This window comes from Panthera pardus, unplaced genomic scaffold (genome assembly GCF_024362965.1).
Source record: "Panthera pardus isolate Hobbes unplaced genomic scaffold, ASM2436296v1 HiC_scaffold_20, whole genome shotgun sequence".
In the NCBI taxonomy this organism is placed as follows: Eukaryota; Metazoa; Chordata; class Mammalia; order Carnivora; family Felidae; genus Panthera; species Panthera pardus.
Genome location: NW_026526766.1, coordinates 67,995,492 through 68,011,763, shown reverse-complemented (window position 1 = coordinate 68,011,763; position 16,272 = coordinate 67,995,492). Strand labels below are relative to the sequence as shown.

Here is a 16,272-nt window from a genome sequence, read left to right as displayed (position 1 = left end):
TCAATTCTAAACCAACTTCAACCCCAGGACCCATCCTATTACCTAGCAACATTCTCACCATGGTTCTTCAATTCTAGAAGCATACTATTAATTACATATAGTGGATAATTTAGGGTTCATTTTTCAGAAGGAATAGGCATTGAAAAAGACTGCTAGATAATCTCATCCAGTCCCGCGGATTGAAGTCAACCACATATGCTGCCTATTGTCAGGTCTCTATCTCTAACCAAAACTTTTCTCTGGGACAGAGGTTCATTACAAATCTCCGTGCCATCTCTACTTGAAAGTTTTTTTTTTTTTTTTTAATGTTTAAATGTTATTTGAGAAAGAGAGAGAGCAAGAGAATGTGCTTGCGCAACTGGAAGAGGGGCAGAGAGAGAGAGAGAGAGAGAGAGAGAGAGAGAGAGAATCCCAAGGAGGCTCCACACTCAGTGCAGAGCCTGTTGTGGGGTTCAATCCCAACAACTGTGAAAGATCACGACCTAAGCCAAAATCAAGAGTAGGATGTTTAACCGACTGAGCCACACAGGCACCCTTCTTCTTTAATGTTTAATAAGCATCTTAAACTTAAATCTTAAATTCCCACCGCAACCCCAAACCTGCTACTCTCCCAGCCCTCCACATGTGAGAAAAGAACACAAGTATTCGCATAATTTATAAACCTAAATCTAAGTTTAATCCTCAATTTCTCAATTTTCCCCATTCCAACCCATCAAAAATTCTTTCATATCTACTCTCCCAAACATATCTCAAATCCATTCACTTTTCATATCTTAAACAGGTCAAAACCCTGTTTAAGACTACAGTACAAGCCTAACTGATCTCCGTGCTTTCACTCTTGCTCATCCTACTATCCATTTTCCATACAGCAAAGTAACCTTTAAAATCACAAAAGAAATAATTTTCCTCCTCTGCCTAAAATCCCCTAAAGGCTTCCTCCTATTTTACCTTGAAAACCCCTACCTTAGAACAAAGTCCTACAGGCTCTGGCCCCTTGCCTAACTCAGATCTATTACCTCCCTTCACCCTCACCTACCAGATCAGCATACAGGCCTTTTTTGATTCCCAAAACACACTCTTAAAAGGTCTTTCCCCACAGAAAACACTCTTCTCCATGGGAGTAATTATTATTCAGATCTCAGTTTAAATGTCACTGTATTCAAAAAGGCCTTCTGTGACTAGTCAATTTAAAAGTAGCCACCCAGTCATGTACTATCATATTACCTCATCCTATTTCAGTTCTCTATATAGCTCTTAGCATTATCTGGTTATTAAAATTTGTTTTTAAACGGATTTGTTCCATTATAAAATATGCACTGTAACAGCAGGACAAGATATTTAAAGTGCTCAACAAATATTAGATAAATCAACATACAAACATTGGGGGATCACTAACTTGATAGTTCACTAGAAGAATGTATTCAACTCATTCAAAAGATGTTTACTAAATGCCTACTATGTGCTAGGTATAGGAAGAGCAAAATTCTGGCAGAAATCATACCAGATTTCCCAGGTACTTCCAGTATTGTGATTTACCAATATGCCAACAAATCTTAATTTCATCTCTGTGATACAGTATTTTATTTTTTTTTTTTAAACTTTTTATTTATTTATTTATTTTTGGGACAGAGAGAGACAGAGCATGAACGGGGGAGGGGCAGAGAGAGAGGGAGACACAGAATCGGAAACAGGCTCCAGGCTCCGAGCCATCAGCCCAGAGCCTGATGCGGGGCTCGAACTCACGGACCGCGAGATCGTGACCTGGCTGAAGTCGGACGCTTAACCGACTACGCCACCCAGGCGCCCCTGTGATACAGTATTTTAATACATTTATTCTTCTTGTTTTAATAATCTAGGAAACTTCTATAATAAAGTACTATCTCCAGCACAACCATATTAAAATGTAATAAACTGCAATAGGAACAAGTTGCTAATAAATGATGTCTAAAAAATACCATATACTATACAAGTACAAAACAGAATTTTACAGCATAATCACCAACATTATACAAATAAACCACAAAGCAAGGTAATTCTTTGTAGATTACTGTACAGTATGCTAAGTGTGCAGTCTACAGTAATTAAAACTGTTTTATCTTTACAATTTTCTTGTCCAAAACTTCCAACGTATATATACAGCTTTGATGTGTTAATATAATCGCATTTCAGCTTCTTCATTTAAAGTTTCATGTCAGACTTATTATTTTTTTTTCCAGTTATTCAAAGCACACAACAGTGACAAGGGTTAGCATATTGAAGGATTAAATCTGTATATCACATATTCTTTCTTGTCATCATTTTCACAGATACAATAAGATCTGCAACGTACTACAATCATTTCAAGTTTTGTTCTAATCTACCTGTTCCGGGTTGGGTTGAAGTAATAGCAAAAGGGTTTTTGAAGTTAAAGCAATGGGTTGTTGAAGTAATAGCGAAAGAGAAAAAACTAAGTGACTTTGGATCTGAGCTTTAAAAAAAAAACTATTCCATTTTCCTCTAAATGTCCATCACATGACCAAATTTCAAAAAAAGTTGTTTTCTAACGTTTATTTATTTTTGACAGATAGAGCCCAAGTGGGGAAGGGGCAGAGAGAGAGAGAGGGAGACAGAGGATCTGAAGCAGGCTCCGCACTGACAGCAGAGAGTCCGACATGAGGCTGGAACCCACAAACCGTGAGCTCATGACCTGAGCCAAATTCGGACACTTAACCAACTGAGCCACCCAGGCGCCCCACCAACTTTCAAAATTTTAAAGAATTTTATACAAGTAGCAGTCTATTAGACATCTCAGAATGCTAATTTCTATTTTTTTTTTTACAGTAAATCATCTCTTTAAAACAAAACTTCACATAATTAAGAATATTCTCTTTTAGCAATGGTCTTCTCATCCAACCTACTCATTTTGTTTCTATCTTGTTTGAATATTTTATAAGGGATGCATTACTATCGTGATAATAAAAACATTGTTTTGCATTGGTTAACACTAAAGGCAGTGCATGCTAATGGTCAAACAAATGGTACAAAATGGCTGATTAAGTGTCAAGAAAATTTTGGCGGTTAAAAAAGATGGAGAGGAGGGGCGCCTGGGTGGCTCAGTCGGTTAAGCATCCGACTTCGGCTCAGGTCATGATCCCGCAGTTTGTGACTTCAAGCCCAGGTTTGGGCTCTGTGCTGACAGCTCAGAGCCTGGAACCTGCTTCAGATTCTGTGTCTCCCCCTCTCTCTGCCCCTCCCCTGCTCACACTCTGTGTCTGACTCTCAATAATAAATAAACGTTAAAAAATTTTTTTTAATTAAAATAAAAAGAGGGAGAGGAGTTTCAGCATTCAAAAACTAAAGCAAACACAAACAATTTAAAAACAAATCCTGTTCCTTTTTCCACTTTGTACATCTCCTACTCTATACCTATTGAGCCACTAGGTCAGCAAGGCTCCCAGAAGACCCAGACAGACCCTGTCCAAACATGCCTGTATTCCTCCAATGCTGCCACTCAAAGACCACTAAACATATATATGTTCAACAAATGAATCACTCTCATGATTCCTATATCCCAGTCCTTTTTTTTCCTTTATTTTTGCTCTTGCACATCTGAAGCTCTTACGACTTTCTATATTGGCCACTTGAAGTTACTTAATTTTCTTAATTCCTTCTAGGTAAACATCAAACAAGGGCAAACCTTTGAATAGCCAAAACACAAGTCTCAGAGAGCAAAAACTGTTCACTTTATGTGGATCTCCTTACAGGTCTCACTAAAATCCTGTTTTCTCCGCTTTATTAAAAAATCTATTTCTAATATCCCCGGTTACCTAGTTTTCACCACAAATTAGAAACAGGACACTTAGAGTCTCCCTATATTAATAGAACATTCATCGTTTCTTTCCTTACAGTAATTCTACTAAAATACTGTATCAAAAATAGATATTAGGGGCATCTGGGTGGTTAGGCAGCCGACTTCAGCTCAGGTGATCTCAAGGTTTGTTCAAGCCCGCGTCAGGCTCTGTGGTGACAGCTCAGAGCCTAGAGCCTGGAGCCTGCTTTGGATTCTGTGTCTCCCTCTCTCTGCTCTTCCCCTGGTTGTACTCTCTCTCTTTCTCAAAAATAAACATTAAAAAAATTAAAAATATATAGATATTATAAAAAATCACTATAAACATTTCTGAAATTTAAATCCACTAAAATGAAATCCTACAAGGGGTTCCTGGCTGGCTCAATTGGTGGAGCACAGGACTCTTGATCTTGGGGTTGTAAGTTCAAGCTTCACACTGGGTGTAAAGATTACCTAAAAATGAAATCTTAAAAAAAAGAAAAGAAAGAAATCCTACAAATCATGTTAATGTAAATGCTCCATATCAACGATTAAATGTTTTCATTTCTTGCTCCAAACAATGCTAGTTTTTATATTTGTATAAAAAGTAACACAATTATATTTAGAAAAATAGCAACAAAAAGCTGAAAAAGCCAATCTCCATGACAATGAACTTTCTAAAAATACGCTTTTAGAAGCGTATTATATTTATAATTCGTGTAACATAAGACATTCCCTTGTAAATAAACTGGTAAACAGCAAATATAGTTAAGAATATATACAAAAGCAATATTGGCTCTAAAATAATTAATGCACAAAATGCCTACAAATCTTACAGAACAGCCAGTAGAGCTATAGAAAGTCAGGGCATAACTTCAATTAATCCACAGATATTTACAAAAACCTCCTTGAGGCTTCAATAATTCTGGAATTAATTCAGAACATTACAAGCTGGTAAAGTTCCTGTGGCACCAGTATTACTGCAAAGAACCAAAGTCAAATAGACATTTTATAAAAAGTTTCGTCTGAAAACGTTAAACAGACAGCTGCGCTTTAACTTTCATCCTTTACCTTACTAGTACACACTAAGCCATAAAGAAACATTCAAGAAAAATCTGACTTTTATTAGTAATATCAATCCACAGGGTGTTGTCAGTTACTCAGGATACTGAAAAGTTACTCATCTATAATTGCTATCTCCTGTACTTTAAGAATTTATCACAAAGCATACTTCTACATATTATTGAAATAAAATTATTTTGTGCCACAATTCCACAAAGATTGGAAACTATGTTTCTTAAATAATTGAAGATGTAGAAAACTTGAGGTTAAGTGAGACAGTTTAGTAAAACTTAACACTACATCCTCACCCAAAGACAGCCATTGCTAATGATCGATTTCATTTACTAACGACCAATTAAATACCATTATATCCTCACATCTCCGAAAGGCAGGTACATAGCAAATAAGTTAGAGGCACAAATGGTACTGGTCTATTTAACACCAAGAACCCTGATCTCCACCAAAAATAGAATCAACTGTTTTTTTAAATATAGATTGTTAAAAAGTAGCTAGTTTAAACTTAACATGTCAATCTTAATGGTGTACAGGAACCACAATTCAAAAACAAAAGCAATAGATTTACACCGGTGGCGTTTTTAGATTCTTGGCATAAAGTTGTACTGACATCTTGCAGTCACAAATACAGACGATGGCACGAGAATTTATCACGTGGACTTTCGAAGTGTTCGTGGGTTTGACGACAGAAGAGATTCAAAGTTTTTATTTTCTTTTTTTCTTCCCTGAAATTCTGTTATTTGGGGGCCGGGGGAAGGGTGCAGGGTTTCCAATACCTACATTAGAAGACTTCTACCACAGAGGAGTCATTAACCTGGAGTTGAGCGTGAGCCTGGATTTGAAGGGCTCTAACGCAGAAAATCTCACCACCACACAGGCCTGGAAGTGCGAATTACGTATGGGTGTGGGCTTGGTGGCGGGAGAACTGCGGCTAAACGATTCACGATAGTATATGCAAATAAAAGGATTACCAGTTCTGGAGAAGAGGCAAATAATTCATTTTCACCACTCACCTTTCGCTCTGCGGCTGACGGAACCTGATAGCTTTTTTTAAAAAGCTCATTATCTTCAGTTACCACCTCCTAGACCTTAGCGCCTAACCAGGTCCGAGCAGGGGTAGTGGCGACGCCTACAACTCCCTCCGGCACCTAAGCACCCAGAGAGCCCGGCTCCATCACCGAGGAGGCCTTGACCTCCCCTCCCCCTCTGGCCCCACTACCGAGAGCTCCCGGGCCCAGGCCTCCTGTGCCCGGCGGCCGTGTGCTCCACGCCATCTGCCACCAGGGCCTCGGCGTCCGGCTACTGCTTCCCCTTACTCCTGCCACAAAGCCTGCGGCCAACTCCGAAGGCTTGCGTGGGCCGCACGCCGCCGCGGCCCTGAGTCCTCAGGCCTTAACCAGCTCCCGGAGCTCGAGCCCCACGCTCGCTGCACACTCCCGGGTGTGCTGAGGGCTCTCTTCGATCGGGAGCTCTGCCGGGCCCTGCTCGGAGCTGAAGCCCAGGCCCAGCGCACAGAACCACCGCACCGCCCCCCGCTCAGGCCCGGCGGCCCCCTAGCGCTCCCCGAGGCCCGCGCGCGGCCGCCCCCGCCCTGCCCGGGCCCCGCGCTCCCCACCGCTCGCACCGTCTCGTCGGGGTCTATGTCGATCTTGAAGGTCTGCTGCTGGAGGGTCTTCAGGGTGACCAGCATGGTGCCGCCGCGCAGCTCCGCTGCCGGGCCTGCTCCGGGTGCTGGCCGCTGGGCGGGGTCTGTGGCCTGGCGGGGCCCCGGGGTCGCCCGCGCTCCTAGCGCACTCGGGAGGAAGGCGGTGGGGGTGGGGGCTTGTCACATTCGCCCTGCGGAGCGGCCTCTCCCCCAGCCCTGGGCCCGGGCCGCGCCGCTGCCTCCGCGACTGCGGCCTTCCCCGAGAGTTTGGGCCGCCGTGCTTCCTCACGCGCCCGGCGCCAGCCACTGAGTCCAAGAGGCACGAGGGGTCTGCGAGACAAGCAGAGAATCCGCTAGCTCACCACAAGCTGGTGGCCGCCATCAACGTGACTAGCCGAGACGCGCCCCCTCCCCCACCCGAAAAAATCTGGGGGATGGGGCCGGGCTGGCTAAGCACGCAGGCGTAGGGTGCGGCGAGGCTGTGCGCAGGCGCAGCCAAGAACTCCGCCCCGGAATTGGGGCTGGACGGATTGCGGCTCTGGAATGTCGGCGGCCTGGATCGAGCGTGCGCAGGCGCAGTCAGTGGGCGTCTCGAGGGCTGTCGGGGCTTCCTTGTGGCGTCTGCACCCGGGGCGTTCTCCCGCCGGTTGCTGCTCCGCCTACGTCCAGGCTCCTCCCGGCTGCCTGAGTTGCGCAATCCGTAGCCGGGGAAGCGCTACGTGGAGACCGCGCTAAGTGGAAGCCGAGCTCTGGAGCTGGGGAACAGGAGGGCGGTAGGTTGAGGCGGGGTTTGAGTGAAAGGATCGTGGTAACCACGGTACTGGGCCGGCGCTTACTGGGCGCTTGCCGTGTGGATGAGCCACTGTGGTGACGACTCTGATCCTTTACTCCTGAGAGCGCAGACCCCTGTGCCACGCTGCCTGGGTGGACCTTGGGCGTAAATAGAAGGACCGATATAGGAGGTCAAGTTCTTTCACTCCTCTGGGCGGAACTGTCCAGTGGCTGCTGTCACCCAGAAGTCAGACTGCTTGCAACTGGATACATAGCCCTTGCCTTTCACCACGTCTCCCTCCTCTCCCTTGCGCTCGGGTGGTTGGTGGGTACTAGGCACGTGCTCCTGCCTGAGAGCCTGCCTTTGCACTTGTGCCCGCTCCTGAGTCCTCTTTACCCAGATGCTTGAGTGGCGGCTCACTGTCTCGCCTCCTTCAAACCTTTGCTCAAAAGTCACCTTCTCCGTGAGGTCTACCCTAATACTCGGCTGAAAACCGTAACTACACTAGCTTTATTATCCTGTTCTGTTATCTCTATAGCATTTATCATCTTATAATTACTAGATAATATACATATTTATTAAGTTGATCATCGTTCTTTTCCTCAAACCCCAGACTGAAAGTGCACAAAAGCGAGGATTTTGTTGTGTTAACCGATGTGTGAAGAAACGTGCCTGACAGCAGGCACACGATAAATATTGGAATGGGTAAATGTGCTTCCAGTCCCTCATCAGTAAGGCACAGATAATAATAACTCAACTCCATTGATTTTGGAGGGGGGTGTTGAATAACGCATGTAAAAACTTAGTACAAGGAACATAGTAAGCATCACCTTAGTAGTTAGCTATTTGTAGTATGCTCATTTACAGATAAGAAAAGTGGAGTGCAGAGATGCTGAGTAATGTGCCTGGAGTCACCCACCTAGTAAGTGACAGATGCAGCATTTGAACCCAAGCAGAATAACTCCAGAGAACTTGCTCCAGGTGTCCGGCTGCTCTCAGTAAGGTACACATTTGACATAAAGTGGTTCAAGTATAAAGGAAAATAACAGTTATACCACTAACCATGTGGCCAGTTGCAAATTACATCTCTGTGCCATGATTCTGACTGATATAATGTCCCTGCTTGGTTTTTCTTGGATCTTAGCGCTCAGATATAATTCTAACATGGAACTTTCTTTCCCTGACCAACTTCCTTCTCCACTGACCTGGCATTTCCCCTTTCACAGCACATATCTCCTTGTATTGTAATACAGTATCTAATCCGCTGCGGTCTGTATTCCTGTATATCCACTGTTGGTCACCAGGTGATCTGATCTTGTCCTTTGTTTTGAAATACCTCCAGCTTGGACCTGTCCCCTTCGGTGTAGACAGAGTTAGCCAATTGCCTAAACAATATCTTCACTTAGAGTATAACAACCTTCTGAAGACTATCACAACCAAACAGAACCATTGATTTTTGTCTGGACCTCTCTTCCCCCTGAAACCTGCTTTTCTCCCAGTCTTCCCCCATTTTAGTTCACGATACCAGTATCTACCCAGGTGCTCAGATCAAAAATCTAGTCATCATCCCTGGTAAATCTCTCCTTTGTTCCTGTCTTCCCATCCACCATATCTAATCCATTATCGAGTCCTGTCAACTTTATTCTCCAAATTATATCCCAAATTCAGCCATTTTTACCATTTCTAATTGTACAGCCTTAGGCTAATCCGTCATTATCTTTCACCTGCCTCCCAACTGGTCTCTCCACTTCTGTTCTTTTCCCCATTAGCCTCCCCAGCAATCAGAGTAGTCTTTTCAACCGTAAATCAAATCATGTCACATCTATTCTTTTTTTAATGTTTATTTATTTTTGAGAGAGAGAGAGGCAGAGAGAGGGAGACACAATACGAAGCAGGCTCCAGGCTCTGAGCTGTCAGCACAGAGCCTGATGTGAGGTTTGAACTCACGAACTGTGAGATCATGACCTGAGCCAAAGTTGGATGCTTAACCAACTGAGCCGCCCGGGCACCCCTCACATCTATTCTTAATACCTAATTACACTTGAGAATAAAATTCAAACTCTTTGCCTGGCTTTTAAGAATTCACATGATCTGAGTCCTGCCAGATTCTCTGGCCTCATCTCTTTTCTTCTGTCTCTGGCTTATTCACTGTCATCCCTCTACACCAGCTTTCTCTCATGCTCCAAGCAGGCTAAGCTGGTTCTCACCTCTGCAGTTTGCAGTAATGGTCACTTCAGCCTGAAACTGTCTTCCTACATCTTTGAATGGCTAACTCCTTTTCATCATTCAGATTGCAGGTCCTATTTTACTTCCTTGGAGAGCATTTCTCCAAAAACTGCAATGATCTATAATAAACGTATAATAACCCTCTAGGTGAGGCTCCATCCTACTCTGTTTATGTGGATAATTTCATTTGGGCCCCAACAAAACTACGTGAGATAGGTGCAACATTACCCTGGCTTAAATTTTTTCATGGACCTACTTGAAATTATTATTTTTCAACCTGTTTATGGCCTGTCTCACAATACTACTCGCTTCCCATCTCTGTATTTTAGGGGCAGGAACTCATTTGCCTTACTCATGGTCTTTCCCAAGCACCTAGAACAGTGCCTGGAACACAGTAGGTGCTCAGTAGTGTATGTTGACTGACTCCCAACTCATTTGTAAGCTCCATGAGGCCAGGTGTTGTGTCAATCTTGCTCATAATGGTATCTTTAAAGTATAGTGCAATGTGAATGCTCAATATGCATTGGCTGAAAAAGTGGTGAAGGAACTTTAGTTAACAGTCATTTTAGTTGAAATTTAAATAGTTGTAAGGAAGCCTGTGAAAACATTTTATAATTTGTTGTAGTTTTGTTATAATATATTTTATTATAAATTTCATTCACTTATAATATGAAGTTATAACTTACTGTTATTATAACATAACCTTTTATTATATTAAATTTATTATACTTTTATTTATTGTATTTATTTGTTATAATTAAAACCTTTCCTGCTACAACTACTGTTATCCATCTGAAGTAAAAGGGCAGTGAGAAATGCCTCTCCATATATTGGAGTATATTTTTAAAAAAATCTTTTGCTTGTGGCAAAATAAATCGATATTTAGAAATATTGATTTAGAAATATTCTAGAAATATCTAGAAATAACCACCTTTTTGAGGGTCTTTAGAAATTTTCTAGATACATATATGAGAATATATTCTTTCAAATAGTTGTGGCAACAGTAGATTTTAAATGCCAATTGAAAGATTCACCTGATACATTTTCTAAAGTCCAGTGTTCAGATAAAAGGTTGTTTTTGTTTTCTTTTAATTTCTGGAAAAACTGTATGCCAGGCATAACCACTCTTGGCCCAATAGCACTGGTTGGACAGGCTGTATGCCTCCTTGGAAGATGTAGTTGCCTTTACTCAGAGTCCCACAGTTCACATGATAGATGATAGGACCTCGCTCCCCAACTGTCCCTGCAAAGGCCACTGAGGTGAGTTTGCTCATGAGTAAGGCCTGGTAGGATAAGGGCCTTCTTCACGAGCTATTTTGCAGGATAAAAAGATGGGAAGGAGTTGTTAATTCCAAATACTTGATAACAAGGTTGGTAATTTTGCTTGCATTTTTGGAAATCAGTCAAATGATTTCAGAGAAGTAGATGAGCAAGCAGAGATTTAGCAACTGCTGACTTACGGCAAAAATGCCAGACTTCAAGCTATTCATTCAGCAAATAGTTGTTGAGACTCTCTCCATGCCAGGAACTGTTCTGGGTGCTGTGGATACAATAGGGAACAAAACAAAGTCCCTGCCCTCATGGAGTTTATATTCTAGTGGGATAATAGATAAAGAACTAAAAATCAAAGATATCTACAATCAGGTGATAAGTGCTATTTTTTGAAAAACACATGAAGAGGATTGGGGCACCTGCGTGGCTCAGTCAGTTAAGTATCCAGCTCTTGATTTAGGCTCAGGCATGATCTCACAGTTCATGTGTTCGAGCCCCACATTGGGCTGTGCGCTGACAGAGGAGCCTGCTTGGGATTTTCTCCTTCTCTCTCTGAGCCTCCCCTACTCGCGCATGCTCTCTTTCAAAACTAATAAATAAATTTTAAAAAATTAAAAGAAACAAAACCAAAAAGCACATGAAGAGGATCAATAGTGTTCAGAAAAGTAGAGTTGCTATAGAGAATGTGCCAGATACCTTTCATTCCTTTTCCTCCCATCATTCTTTCTTCCCTCTTCTTCCCTCAGCAATTGGCTCCAAGAAGGCTGACCTATGTGGACTACCACAACTGACTTCCTGGGGAGTCCCTGCAGGAGATAGGAGCGAGCAAAGAGAGTGAAGTTAGGGAATTTATTCTTTGTGGTTGGTAGTGCTCTTTATTACAAGGGCATTGCTTCTGTAGGGTGGCCCTCCAGGGGGCAGAAAGGTACCCAGTAGGTCACTGGGATTGGTAAATGGGACCACTCCTGCTTCCCTACCTTGGTTCCTGGACCCAAATAGTCTTCCTACTGGGGAAACAGTGCCCTATAGGCTTCTCTGATTCAGTGTATAGATTGCATTCTGGAGAATGAAACCCTGTTCTTGCACAGTATTCCGTCTGAGATGTTACTTCAGTTGTACCATCAGCAAGTCATTCCATTGCTCTCTCGGGTTGGCTCCTCTGCAGAGGGTGGTATATGAAAAGACCAATGGGTCCTATGATCATGAGATCACTCCCAGACCTCCAGTACGAAGTGGGTCACTGGTTGGATGCTATGATGCATGGAGGTTCCGTGTTTATGGATCAGGTGCTCTGTAAACTCCTGTACAGTGCTACAGGCTAAAGCTCTGCTGGCAGGAGATGTAAACGTATACCAAGAATAAATGTCTATTCTTATGAGAACAAATTGACCCCCGGTATGCACAGGGCCCAAGACAGTCAACTTGCCACCAACTGCCTGGTTGATCCTTCAGAGAATAGTACCATACCAAGAATTAAACACTAATCTTTCTGGCAGTTTGGATATTCAGAGGTGATGGTAGCTAGAACAGCCTTACTGCAAGGTCATGCCTAGTCTCCATCTCTGCCACCACACTCACCCATTTATGTGCCCATCATGTTTCTACTCTTGCCTCCTAAAAGTCTATTTTAACTACAATACCCAGGTCAGTTCATTTACACTCAAAACTCTGTAATGGCTCCCCACTTCAGTCAGTAAAATCCCAAGTCTTTACAATGCCCTTCCTCCTTCCTCCTCATTACTTTTCTGACTTTATTAGCTACATAATTCCCTGACTTCACTGTGCTCCCGCTGCACTGGGCCCCTTACTATCCCTTGAACTGGCCAGGTCCACTCCCACCTGGGTCTTTTGTTCTCTCCCTGAAACACTCTTCTGTAGATAGATATCTGCCCTCTCCTTCACCTACTACAATCTTTGTTCGAATTTCATCTTCTTAGTGAAACCTACCCTGTCCCTTTTATCATCTTATTTAATATGGCATAATGATAATGCCCCACGCTTCCCCATCCAGCATTCCCCATGCCCCTTACTCTGCTTTCCTTCTTTTCCCTATTAAGTTAACTGTTTTCTTACATGCAACTTTATCTGTTGTGTTTCTTGTGTAGTGTCTGTCTCCCCTGCTAGATGACAGGGATCTTTGTTTTGTCACTCACATTCTTTAAACATCAGGAAAAGTACCTGGAACAGAAAAAGAAGAAAATTGAGCCTCCCAGGAATAAAGGCAAATTAAAACAAAGGTGACACTTTTGTGTTAAAATTAACAATTAAGACTTAGTAACCTCCAAAAATATCAAAAGTATATGGGAAAAGTGTTTCCATAGTTTACTAGTGAGTTTACAATTTGTAACAACCTTTTGGAAAGCCCTTTAGCCATATAGGTGGTTTTTAACCTCTAGAATTTCAACTTTTATACACATTATCTCCAAAACTACTTTTCTCAGCTTAGCTATCTAACTATGACTTGAAAAGTTGATTTAACGGTGTAGTCAGCCAACCAGTGGGGCAAAGGCCTGGCATTCACATGTTTTATGTTTAAACAGTATTATTTACACAACCCAACATTCCTTTTTCTCATTTGAACTGATTTTCCCATTAGTTTTGCAAGACTAGAAAAACCGTTAGCAATAAATTGTGAAATAGATCTTTTGCTAAAGTTCAGTGTGTTTAAACAGTTTGGGTTCTTTTGTTTTCTCGTTTTTCCCAGCTCAACGTTGTTTTTTTCTCATTCAACAGGTTTTTTTCATTTCTAGCTAAAGTTGATTTTAATTTATGATTTATTTCAAATATACCTGACTTGTCTTTGGAGCTAAAAATCAGAGCTGGCTTTTTGTTGAAATCATGTTTATTTGCTAATGAGTTTATTATCATTTATTCTCCAGTATTCATTGGGAAACAATTATATGCCAGGCCCTACATAGGTCTAGCGAGGCTCTGTCTCTGCCCTTAGGAGGTTACTGGGGGAAACAAACAAGTAACTGTGTAGAGTGCTGGGATTGGGGCAGGCTCCAGGAAGGCAGTGTGGCTTGATTGACTCTAGGTAGGGTGGGAAAGATGGGCACAGGGACTCAGCGTCTTTTCAGTTCTCTCTCTCTCTCTCTCTCTCTTTCACAGTTGGTTATCTGATCTGTATATTGGCCAAATGTTCTGAAAATTGTATGAGAACTAGAATATTGTTTTAAAGGAAACCATGAGTAAGTTAATATAATTCTACAAGCTTCTCTGAAGAAACTTTAGAGCATTTAAAAAGCATGTTTTTTAAATCTTTCAATGGGAAGTATGCATTCCTTTCTCCTGGACCCATGTTTATTATTTGTGGTTTTGTAATATATGCCTGCCTATGTTTTTGCAGAATTGTTGCACTATATTAATCAAGAAGAGCCCCAGGACCCAAAGTGTTTGAAGTTCATATAGCAGTTGTCCCACTGATACCTCTTTTCTTGAGTCCCACTGATACCTCTTTTCTTGAGTATTTATTGTTACATGAAATTGGTTTTATAGTTTCTACCTCATATATAAACTAGCTATAGGGGCACCTGGGTGGCTCAGTCAGTTAAGCATCCGACTTCAGCTCAGGTCACGATCTCGCGGTCCGTGAGTTCGAGCCCCGCATCGGGCTCTGGGCTGATGGCTCAGAGCCTGGAGCCTGCTTCTGATTCTGTGTCTCCCTCTCTCTCTGCCCCTCCCCCGTTCATGCTCTGTCTCTCTCTGTCTCAAAAATAAATAAACATTAAAAAAAAAACTAGCTATATATAAAATTATAAATAATTAATAGAATTGACAACATAAAGATTTTATGATGTCATCATGCAGTAACAGTGTGAACAGAATAAAAAGCATACAACCAACTGAAAAATATTTCCAACATGTGACAAATTTAATATCCTTAATGTATAAATTACTCACAAATTGGAAAACAAAGCATTATGATCCAATTAAGCAAAAGCATACAAGGTTTATACAGAAAATGCATGGGAAAATACAATTAATAGTGCTTATTATGTGCCAGGTGTTTTTCTAAATGCCTGCTAGATTAACTTTTAACCCTCATGTCAATTATGAGATGACCCTGATCAAGTTACTTAATCTTGCTGTGCTTCAGTTTTCCTCCTCTGTGCACATGTCTAAGAATTTTTCTATGAAAGATGCAAAGAAGTGAGGTTGCTGGGTCCTAGACATTGTGTATTTTAAATTTAATAGACCCCACCAAAATTCTATCCAAACTGCTATGTCAACATATGTTCCTATCAATACTATTTGAGATTACTAGTTCCCCGCCCCCAGCCAACACTTAACAGGCTCTGTTATTTTCTCTTTTTGCCATTGTGATGGGCAAATCACTTGTGCCTTTCATGAATTCAAATCCCGCTCATCCTTAAAAGTACATTTAATTCCCTGTTCTCTTAGAGTATTTCCTTTAACTGCTCAGTAAATTATTTTTCTTTTTTTTTTTTTTTAATGTTTATTCATTTTTGAGAGAGAGAGAGAGAGACAGAGACAGAGCACAAGTGGGGGGAGGGACAGAGAGAGACACACAGAATCTGAAGCAGGCTCCAGGCTCTGAGCTGTCAGCACATAGCCCCACATGGGGCTTGAACCCACGAGGCATGAGATCGTGACCTGACCCTAAGTCGGACGGTCAACGGACTGAGCCAACCAGGCGCCCCAGTTAATTATTTTTCTTTCTTCTCAATTGCCTCAACACTTCGTCTACTCATTCAACAAATGTTTACTGAACATTTACTGTGTGTTCAAGTCACTGCAGATAAAGCAGTGAATAAATTAGGCAAAGATTTCTACCTTTATGGAGCTTACATTCTAAGGAGGAAAGCAGACAATAAAAATAAAGTTAAATTTATAAAATATTAGATGGTGATAAGGACAAATAAAGCAGATGTGGGCAGGCGAGTAAGAAGAATCAGGGTGGAAATAGGATTGAAATCTTAGATACCATGTCTGAAGAAAACCCTAGGGAAAGGTTACTTGTGCCTTTTTAGCATTTATCACTTTCTATTCTATGTTTATTTTTTTTATTGTGGTAATATCACTTTCTATTCTATGTTTATTTTTTTTATTATGGTAAAATATGCAGAACAAAATTTACCATTTTAACCTTTTTTTTTTAAATTTTTTTTTTTAAACGTTTATTTATTTTTGAGACAGAGAGAGACAGAGCATGAACGGGGGAGGGTCAGAGAGAGGGAGACACAGAATCTGAAACAGGCTCCAGGCTCTGAGCTGTCAGCACAGAGCCCGATGCGGGGCTTGAACTCACGGACCGCGAGATCATGACCTGAGCCAAAGTCGGCCGCTTAACCGACTGAGCCACCCAGGCGCCCCAATTTTAACCTTTTTTAAATGTACAGTTCAGAGACATTAGGCACATTCACATTGTGTGCAACCATCTTCACCATCTATCTCCAGAAGCTTTTCATTTTCCCAAATGGAAACTCTGTGCCCAGCAACCAACTCTCCATT

At 41.8% G+C, this 16,272-nt stretch overlaps 1 protein-coding gene and 1 long non-coding RNA gene across 3 annotated transcripts in view; one reads left to right on the top strand and one right to left on the bottom strand.

Annotated features, from left to right (window-relative positions):
• Positions 1-6,977, bottom strand: part of RAD23B (RAD23 homolog B, nucleotide excision repair protein) — a 47,709-nt gene extending 40,732 nt beyond the window's left edge. Inside the window, exon 1 of the mRNA XM_019454279.2 lies at positions 6,507-6,977. Within this exon, the coding sequence (XP_019309824.1) occupies positions 6,507-6,572 (66 nt within the window). The 5' untranslated portion in view covers positions 6,573-6,977. The remainder of the gene's footprint in view (positions 1-6,506) is intronic.
• A 16-nt stretch (positions 6,978-6,993) lies between these two features.
• Positions 6,994-16,272, top strand: part of LOC109270021 (uncharacterized) — a 208,303-nt gene continuing 199,024 nt past the window's right edge. The window contains exon 1 of one of the 2 annotated variants that reach the window (XR_002081382.2): positions 6,994-7,300. This is a non-coding gene — a long non-coding RNA (uncharacterized LOC109270021). The remainder of the gene's footprint in view (positions 7,301-16,272) is intronic. The other variant, XR_008424296.1, reaches the window with a different exon arrangement.